The 9,630-nt window shown below is 57.5% G+C and overlaps 2 protein-coding genes across 2 annotated transcripts; both read right to left on the minus strand.

The window, feature by feature from the left end:
* Window positions 1-19: 19 nt before the first annotated feature.
* On the minus strand, window positions 20-5,562 carry BRICD5 (BRICHOS domain containing 5). The gene is made up of 6 exons (XM_048321228.1): window positions 4,597-5,562; window positions 2,927-3,061; window positions 2,315-2,467; window positions 2,014-2,121; window positions 977-1,130; window positions 20-503 (listed from the first exon to the last, which is right to left on the minus strand). Exons 1-6 carry the CDS (start codon window positions 5,005-5,007, stop codon window positions 409-411), a joined length of 1,056 nt encoding a protein of 351 aa, XP_048177185.1. The 5' UTR covers window positions 5,008-5,562; the 3' UTR covers window positions 20-408.
* A 214-nt stretch (window positions 5,563-5,776) lies between these two features.
* Window positions 5,777-9,265, minus strand: LOC125334164 (phosphoglycolate phosphatase). The gene is made up of 2 exons (XM_048320743.1): window positions 8,536-9,265; window positions 5,777-7,919 (listed from the first exon to the last, which is right to left on the minus strand). The coding sequence occupies exons 1-2, from the start codon at window positions 9,248-9,250 to the stop codon at window positions 7,594-7,596; spliced, it is 1,041 nt and encodes a 346-aa protein (XP_048176700.1). The 5' UTR covers window positions 9,251-9,265; the 3' UTR covers window positions 5,777-7,593.
* Between the last annotated feature and the right edge of the window lie 365 nt (window positions 9,266-9,630).

The following is a 9,630-nucleotide window of genomic DNA, read 5'->3' on the forward strand; positions in this document are numbered from 1 at the left end:
AGGAGAAGCAGCTCTTGTCTCAGTTTGCAATCCCTTTATTCAAAGTATTTCACAGGGTGACTTGGAGAGCTGCTCTCCTAAAGCCAACCACCCCTGCAGATGCAACAACCACCTTGTGTTGAACAGAGCCTGGAGCCTCAGAACTCCAGCTACTTCCCAGGATTCCTCTAGGCCTGGGTCTCCTAATTCCTACGAACGAGGCACAGCCCTGGAGCAGAGCTGCAGAGCGTCTGTGCTGACAGTACTGAGCAGAGGCCTCCTGTTTCTCTAAACTCTCCTGACCTGCAGCATGGAATCATCAGGAAGCTCTGGGGATGCTGTAGGTGATCCCTTCCTTGTGGAAGTCAGAGGCTTTTCAGGAATCCAGTTCAAGTATGAGGGCAGAGAGGGCGGCCATGGCTGCAGCACTTATTCAGGCAGGTAATAGAAGCAGATGGAGACACAGATATTGCTGGGGAAGCAGATGTCAATGCACAGGTAGATGAGGCGCTGCCTCCCCGGCCCTGCCAACAAGCAAGGACAGCATGAGAGCAATGCTTTGGTCCTGCAGCTGCAGAGTCCCCAGGGATGCTTTGGTCCCAAAGCTACGGAGTCCCCGGGGAGCTGAGCAAGGGGAAAGCCTCAGGGAATGACCTTTCTTATTAAAGCTGGAGTGAGGCAGAGCAGGCTGACAGCTCAGCAGGCTGCTTTGGCTGAGGATGAAGGTGACAGGGATTAACCTGTGGTGTCTCAGGGGACAGCTCTGTGTGCTGGCTGTGCTGTGGTGATGGGGCAGGGGCTCAGAGCCCATCCCAGTGCCACGGCTTGGAACAGGGGGTGGGTATGATCCAGCACTCAGGGATGGTGAACAATGGTCTGATTTTGCACTAGAGGTCACCTGTCCCTGTCCTAGGATGCATCAGCTGTTGTGCGGCAGAGCCTGATCCTCTTAGAGGTGCTAGAAAAGCTCTTGCTTCCCTCTGCCAAGGGAACTTACCCTGCCCTCTCCGCACCCAGAAGATGGATGTCTGCTCACACAGGGTCTGCACAGCCTCCCCCAGGCCCCTGGGGTCCACCTGCTCCCCTGCCACAATGCCCAGGAACTCCCGGTAGAACTTGGTCTGGTTGTTGTGGTGTAGCAGCTGCTCAGCCTGAAAGAAACGTCCCCGTTAGTTCCTCCCAAGGCACTTTGTCCCTCCGGCCCCACAGCCCTGCTCTGGCTCCCAGGGCACCCCAGGAGTGGTCTGTACCCCTGGCAGGTTTCTCCTGCCAGCTGCCCTGTCCCAGCTCCCAGGGTGAGGCTGCCAGGTCTCATTTTCTGTCTGTGGGCTGCTGGCAATCCCAGCACTACCAAATTTTACTTCCATTTGGGAGCCTCAGGGCTGGGCAGGTGCTTTCCTCTCCCTGCATCCCCTTTGGGAGCCTGTGCTCCTACACTTCTCTGGGAGTAAGGTGAAGACCAAGGAGCTCCCAGGAGCCACTGAGGAAATGGAGAGCAGATGGCAGGGACACAAAAAAATGGGGCTTTCTGTCTTCTGGAAATGGAATCTGCCCCTGCCCAGCCATCCACTGACATTTTGTTCTGAGGGTCTGTATATGTGATTGCCTCCAACCTGCTTCCCTGAGAGTTGGTAACAAACCCCCTTTGTTTTTCCTTCCCCAGATTTTTGAGCAGGTAATAGAATCCAGTGGGAGCGAGTCCTGCAGGAACCCTGCTATTCACCTCCATGGGACACATCCCCCTGCCCCAGGCTGCTTCCCACAGGAATCAGGGTATGGATAAACCCAGGAGCTCGTGCTCAGATCTGGCTCAGAGCCCAGCCTGGGGACACAGCTCTGCTCCTGTGCCCCGTGAGCACTGAATCCCTCAGAATAGGGGCTGCTCCTGCCCCCCTCGGCTGGGAGAGCCCGGCCCTGGGTCCTTGGGAGTGGAGAGTCACCCCTGCAAATCCACACAGGGGAGAAGGTTCAGTGCAAAGCTCAATCCATCCCCCATGCCCCAGCTGTCCCGGGAATGCTGCAGCAGCTGCTCACACTGTGCTCAGAGGTGTTCAGAGCCGTCTGCAGGGTCTGCAGGTCCCAGGGGTCCATCCTCCTCAGGTAGCAGGTTCGCTGCTCCAGTGGCTTGTAGCACACGTAGCCCTGCAGACAGATGTGCCTCTTGGAGCAGGCAACACACACCCACCCTGTCCCAGGAGCCCCCTACAATGGACATTCTCCTTTCCCCTGCTCTGTGTTTCATGACTAAAGGTGCAGAGAAGGGCAGCAAACAGCAGCTGATGTCTTTCCTGGTCTGTAGTCCCTGCTAGGGAAGCAGGGATGCCCCAGCACTCACGTTCCTGCTGTCGTACAGCACCACGGCGCTCCGGTTGCTCTGCGAGGTGATGTAGTACGTGACAGTGCTCCTGGCCTTGTCCACCACAGCTGTCTGGTTCCTCAGCGGGTCCTGCTGGCCCTGGAGCGTCACTCGGATGAGCTGGGAGCCAGCCTGGGCATGAGGAGTGGGAGGGCAGCACCCACCATCAGCTGCTCAGTGCTTGTGTGCAGCATCTCCCACCAACATCCCCGAGTGGCCCTGTGCTGGTCCCTGTTCCTTGTCTGAGTGATTCAGTAATGGAGAGGAGGAGGCTCTGACCCAAGGGAAGGATGGTCCATGACTCCATCCTCAGGGCTGGGGAGAGGCAGGCACCAGTGCCCCTCATGCCAAAGGCACCAGGTGCTGGAGGAAAAGGCCAGGGGACTCCCAGCCTCTGCCCCAGGCCTGCCTGCAGCCTGCCGGCACCTCCCTGCCCTGCTTGCACCTTCCTGCATCGTCCAGCCACTGATCCAGCCAAACCCAGCCCAGATCTCAGCCCACCCATCCCTCCTGGGAGCTGCTTCCCACACAACTCAGGGCTGTAGGCAGGAGGATGGGAAGAGGCTTCCTGCCCACATCGAGATCCCTTACCTGGGCAGAGCTGGGGGAAAAGCTGAGAACCCCCATGACAATGACGCCAACAACTGCAAAAAACAACAAGGCAACGGACAAGATGATCCAGAAGGTCCTGGAGGGAGCTGGGAAGTGTGCTGTGGCCCTCCTGTCCTGGGAGCCAGGGCAAAAGAAGGAGGAATTGGAGTTAAAATTGACCCTTCTGCCAATTCTTCGTCATCAAACATGTTTCCAGCTCATGACACCAATCCTTGTGCAGAGTGGTTGGAGTGCAGAGCTGCCAAACCATTGCAGCACCTGGAATAATGGAGCTTTTATCCCACAGCACTGGAATTCCAGATCCAGCATCCTTGTAACCAGCACTGCAACACCCAGGGAAGCTGCAAAGCCCCCAGGGCAGGGCTGGAGCAGCAGCTTTCCAGACACAGGGAACAACATATTAAATTATTTTGGTTTACTGCAGAAATCCCCAGCGGGACTGTCAGCATTGGAATCAGACCCCCTGTGGAGTGATCCTGCTTCTGTTCCCCTCCCAGATTGGAGGGGAACAGAAGCAAGAAAATCCAGTGTTGGATTTTCTTGCTGTTGTCCTCCATGAGACCAAGGAAAAGAGTTTGGCAGTGCTGTGACGGTTCTATTGGAACTATTAATTTACTTTAATTCTTATATTGAAGCAATTAAATTTAACTTCACGGCACATAACGTGATTTTTACAAAGCAGAAAATGTGCTTTCAATAATCTCAAACACAGCCCACATTTAAAAAATAACCTGTTTCTCAATCCTCTGAAGGACAGAGAAATTCAATCCATGCCCAGGATTACATGTGCTCCAGCTGCAGGAGGATGGGCTCATCCAGCCTTGGGACAGTTATGGATCTTTATTGGAAACAGGGAACTTCCAGATTATTCCCCCAGAAAAGCAGCGAGTTACAACTGCACGTATCTGAAGTCCTATCAATTCCACCAGAGCAGAGCCGCAGCCCTGCAGTAACTGGCAGGTTTTCTACAACCAGTGGAATTCCCTCCAGTGGGAAAGGTGCAGATAAAGAAATCCAGCAGCTCTCAGCCCTCAGCAGCTCACAGCTCACACCCATTGTGAGCCACTTGGCTGTGGCTCCTCGGCTCCTCTGCCCTGTTACCTGACCAGTTTATCCCGTGCAAGTCCAGGCACCTCCAAGGCAATCCAACTGACAGCAGCTGCCTTGCAGGAGCTGAACTAGGGGTGCTGGGGATGAAAAAAACCCTATCAGGATCCACAGGAATGGCAGGAGCTCAGCCCCTTTGGAGAGGGATCAGGCAAGCACAGAGCAGGCACTGTCTGTGATAGAATCATGGAATCCTGGGATGGTTTGGGTTGGAAGGGATCTTAAAGCCCATCCAGTTCAAACCCCCTGCCGTGGGCAGGGACACCTTCCACTATCCCAGGTTGCCCCAAGCCCCGTCCAACCTGGCCTTGGACACTTCCAGGGATAGAGCAGGCACCCTGTGCCAGGGTCTTACCACTCTCACAGGGAGGAATTCCTTCCCAATATCCCATCTAACCCTGCCCTCTGGCAGTGGGAAGCCATTCCCCTTTGTCCTGTCACACCCTTGTCTAAAGTCAAGTCCCAGAGGAAGGACAGAGCCAGCCTTTGCCCAGGAGCTGCTGGAACAGGGAATACTCGCTGCAGGAACAGGGAATACTCACTGCAGGGGCAGCACGGCCGGTGCCGTCCTCTCCTTCCATCCTCCACTTCAGGCAAGGACCTGGCTGCTGCCGCTCTGCCTCCTGCCCACGCACAGACTGGGCATGATCCCGGCTCCAGGCACACCTGGAAAACCTGAACTTGTGTCCATGGGACATAAATACCTGTCCTTCGCAGCCAAAGGGCTCCGCGGGAGGGGGAAACCTGAGGCCGGAGCGGGAGCTGAGCGCTGCTGTCAGTGCCCGACGCGGCTCTTCCTGCTTACCCCCGGCAGGGGCAGGAGCCACAATCGGGGCCTTTGTGTGCCCTCGGGGCTGGCAGGCCTCAACAAGGGCCCAGGTGAGGCTCATTGAGAGATCAAATGACCAGAGGACAGTGGCAGCCTGCCCTTGTGGCAGCAGCAATTCCCACATTTCAACAGGAACTCGGCGCTGCCGGAGCTCCGTGGGCAGGAGCCAGGTGTTGATCCTGCTGTCCCGAGCCTCGGCTGCACAGACTCACCTGTGCCACCCTCGGGGGAAAAGGAAAAAGGGGCTGTGCCACAAAGTCACCACCACAGCCTGCACTGCACTCGCACTGTCACCCATGTCCTGTCCTGAGAAACTCCCTGTGGGAACAGAGTTCCCTGATCACCCAGATCCTGAGCAGTCCAGGAGTCCCCAAAACATTTGAGACCTGCCAGCCAGACATAACAAAGGTGTGGAGGCAAGGAAAAGCTCAGAATTCCTTCATGTGATGTCTATCCAGGGAAAATGCAGGTTTCGGACATTTTCCTATCAAGCACAGCCCAGGGCTGAACAAACTGGCCTGAAGCCCACAAGAAAGAAGGAGAGGGACTTTGGACAAGGGCATGGGCAGGACAAAGAGGAATGGCTTCACTGCCAGAGGTTTAGATCAGATGTTGGAAAGAAACTCTTCCCTGTGAGGGTGGGGAGGGCCTGGCACAGGGTGCCCAGAGAAGCTGTGGCTGCCCCTGGATCCCTGGAAGTGTCCAAGGCCAGGTTGGACAGGGCTTGGAGCACCCTGGGACAGTGGAAGGTGTCCCTGTCCGTGGCAGGGGGTGGCACTGGATGGGCTTTAAGGTCCCTTCCAAACTGCATCCCTAACTCCCAGCATTCCCACTGCACAGCTGCACCGAAGCTCACGGAGATAAGCCCACAAAAGGAGACAACGCTGGGAACAGCAGGTTTGAGAGTTTAATGGGAATTCAAGTAGAGGATTAAGAACTGTTTGGAAGTCGGAACAGAGTTTTGAAGCATGACTGACACCGCCACCAGCACATTCCAGCATCCCCGAGTCCAGGCAATGGCTCCCTTGCCAGTGAGAGCCCTCGGCACGGACAGAACTGCCTGAGGGACGCTGGACACCTCTCCTGGCCTTTTCCTGACATATCCTGACACAAAAAGCACCAGATACAGAGACTGAATCCAAACCCACAGTTACATCAGACACGACCTGCAATGAGTCCATAATGTCCATATTTCCATGTTACCGAGATCAAGGGCAAGTTCTGCCTCTGACTTTGCAGTCCTTCATCTGGAGACAGAAGCAGGGAAGAGATTATCCACTTCCTTCCACAACTCCAAATCACAAACAAACAGCCTTTCAGAGGTTCAGCCAATGCTCTGGGAACACCGAGACCCTCTGGACTGCAGGGTTATTGCTGTACAAATAAGGTGACAAGTTACCAGGCAGGAAATGGTATCAGCACTGCCCAAGCTCCTCAGCTGGGCAGGAAGGAAAACAGTGCTTAAATTGAACTGTAGATACTGGAATCTATGGAATAAAAGCGTGTTATTTGCATATATAATTTTCAATTAATTCTGTAATGCAAAAGCTTTCACTGTGGGACTCGGGCAGCACAAAAACCACCCTGTGGTGAGCCCCTCATTGCCCAATCCCACCTGGAGATCAAATGGAATCATCCCTGAGCAAGCCAGCACCCCTCCTCACCACCCATCGTGCCTGGCCCATGCCAGCACACGCGGAAGATCTGAACCTCAGGGATGGGAAGGAAGCACGTGCTATTGTCACACACAGCCAGGACCCACAGGGTTCCCTGTGGACAGCTGTCCTGGGCACTACTGAGTGCATGGACTGAGCAGGAATTGGGATTGTGCAGCTAAAGCCAAGGCAAGTGGCTTGTTGATGCTGAGGGAAGTGCAGGAGCTCGGTATGAATTGATCCAGGGATTTCTGGGAAGCAGCAGGAGGGAAGGACAGTCCTGTGTGGCTACAGACTCTCTGCATTACCAAATGCAACAGTTTAGGAGAATTAAATCCGTGAAGTACATTCTTCTCATTCTCCCTCCTGGGAAACAAGATATATTATCATAGACTCTATTTATTTATAATTTAAATATATTCTGCTCTATCTTTATGCTCAGGGAGTGCCTGTGTGTACATGTGCTTTACACACACTCGACCTTGGACAGACACCCTGTGCAGCAGCCATGGTCTGGAATTGTGTGGGATCATCCCAATCTGCAGCACAAGTGCAATGTGCAGTGGTCAAAGGAGATGAATTTGTGCGACCTGACATGGGGCTGTGCCCCTGAACACGGCCCCAGTTGGGAAAAAGAATCACTCCAAGGGCAAACACCAGCTCCACAAGTGTTTCCAAACAAAACCAGTTACTGCACATCCCAAGAGTCGTTTCCCTGAACAAACCAGGCTGAACCATGGCCCAGCCTGGCCAGGACATGGTCCTTCTCCTCAGATCAACCAGCTCCACTTCCCGAACTCAGCCCAGAGGACCCTGTGCCGTGGAGTACCACAAACATTGGATCAATGCATTTATAATTAAACCCAGCCCCAAGCCCCAGCCCCGGGTGCCACTGTAATGCCCCCTTTGTTCCAAAGTGCATTTCAGACTGAGATGTAAACAGAATCATACTGAGAGGACAGAGAGGTGAAAAGCTAAGGGTTCTAACTCCGGGGAGTATCTAGTGCGCATGTTACTGTCACAGGGTGATGACCGGGGCTGCTGCCTCGGCCCCGTTACTCCCCCAGCACCTGGAGCAGGTCAGCGATGCTGTCGACGTAGTAATCAGGGACCAGGCGGTGCCTGGCAGGACAGTCGCTGTCCTGGTGGCCCCGCACCTCGTCCAGCGTCGTGACCCCGGTGAGGGTGAGCAGCGTGGTGAGGTGGCAGTCATTGCCCATCAGGATGTCTGTGTCCAGCCGGTCCCCCACCATGATGGTGCGGCCGGGGTCCACGTCAAACTCGCTGGCCACGCAGTCGAACATGAAGCGGTTGGGCTTGCCCACGATGAAAGCCTCACGCTGCGCCGCCGTCTCCACGGCCTTCACCAGGCATCCTGTCCCTGTGGGGAACAGGGAGCAGGGATTAGGGGCAGAAGGCTCTCAGCATCCACAGGAGCCAGGATGAACCTGCTCAGGACATTGGGAATGCAAAGCCTCAGCTTTACAGGCAGAGGGACAGGTTGGTCCCAGGACAGGTGGTGCATAAAGCCTGCCAGGAGCTTGGAATTCCATCACACTGAGTGAAAAGGGAACTCCTATTTGCAAATAAAGAATCAATAAGGATTCTCTCTCTTTCAGGGGTGCTGTGAAGGAGAGGCTCCAGGATACTCAGGCTGCCTCAAAGAATCCCAGAATAGCAGGGGTTGGAAGGAACCTCTGGAGATCATCCAGTCCAACCCCCCTACAAGGCAGGGTCACCTAGATTAGGTGACACAGGGACGTGTGTAGGCAAGTTTGGAGCGTCTCCAGAGACAGAGACTTCATGACCTCCCTGGGCAGCTGTTCCAGGGCTCTGCCATTCCCCATGGGAAGAAGTTCTTCCTTAGGTTGACATGGAACTTCTTCTGTTTTATCAACACAACACCGAGGTGTGATGAGGCGCAGAGCTAAGCACGAAGACCTCCCCAAACCCAGGGGATCCAGAACCACCCCCTCCACGCCCCCCGCCCAGCGCACCGGGGATGGCGGCGCCGCCCTCGAGCGGCAGCCGGTGGTCGCGGTTGGTGCCGACGAGGAGACAGTCGGGGCCGCCGCGCATGAGGTACCGCAGCGCCTGGCACAGCTTCGCGTAACTGAAGTGCTCGTCGAAGCCCACGAGCACGGCACGCACGGTGGGGTCGAGCGGCGCCTGCACCCAGTCCGCGGGCGCGGGGCCGGGCAGGGCGGCGGGCCCGGGGCCGAGGTGCGGGATGCCCACGGCCTCCAGCTCGGCGGCGAGCGCGGGGCTGCCCAGCACGTAGGCGGCGGCGCCGGGCGGCAGCGCTTCACGCAGGTAGCGGGCGGCGCAGAAGGCCGAGCTGAAGATGTGCCGGGGCTCGGCGGGCGGGAACCCGAGGCGCCGCAGCTTTTCGGTGTAGGCCGCGCGCGTCCGCCCGCTGTTGTTGGTCACGTAGTACAGCCGCTTGCCCGCCGCCGCCAGCCGGCCCAGCGCCGCCGCCGCGCCGCTCACGGCCGCCTCACCCCGCCACAGGACGCCGTCGCAGTCGAAGAGCAGCGTGTCGACGTCGGCGAGCACGGCCCGGCCGACCTCACCCACCAGCCGCGCCGGTGCCGACATCGCGTCTGCTATGGCCACCCCGCCGGGCCCGAGCGCCCCGCGATCCCCATTGGCCGCGCCGTCCGCTCCCCGGGCCTCCCCATTGGCCGCGCTCAGCACGGACAGCGTCCCCATTGGGCGGCGGCGCCGGCGGCCACGCCCACCCCGCCGGGAGCGGGCGCCCGGTGTCCCCTCCCGGCCTCCCGCACGTCGCCGCCGATGGCGCCCGGCTCGCTGCGCTCTCATTGGCCGCCCCGCCCGCGGGCCCGCCCCCCGCGCGCTGCTATTGGCCGGGGCGCCCCGGGGCTCGTTAGGTACCGCGTTAGGCAGTGCTGTGGTGACTCGTCGGTAACTGCTCAGGCTCCGCTCCGCCGGGGCTCGGGGCTCAGGGGTGACCGGGGGGAGCCGAGGGACCGTGCTCCGACACCGCCCACCGGCGTCCGGAACCCCCGCGCGGCGGGCGCGTTCCTCGCCGAGCCCCGTCCCGTTGTTATGACGACACGGCCGTAAAGCCG

The sequence above is a fragment of the Corvus hawaiiensis genome, chromosome 16 (assembly GCF_020740725.1).
Source record: "Corvus hawaiiensis isolate bCorHaw1 chromosome 16, bCorHaw1.pri.cur, whole genome shotgun sequence".
NCBI lineage: Eukaryota > Metazoa > Chordata > Aves > Passeriformes > Corvidae > Corvus > Corvus hawaiiensis.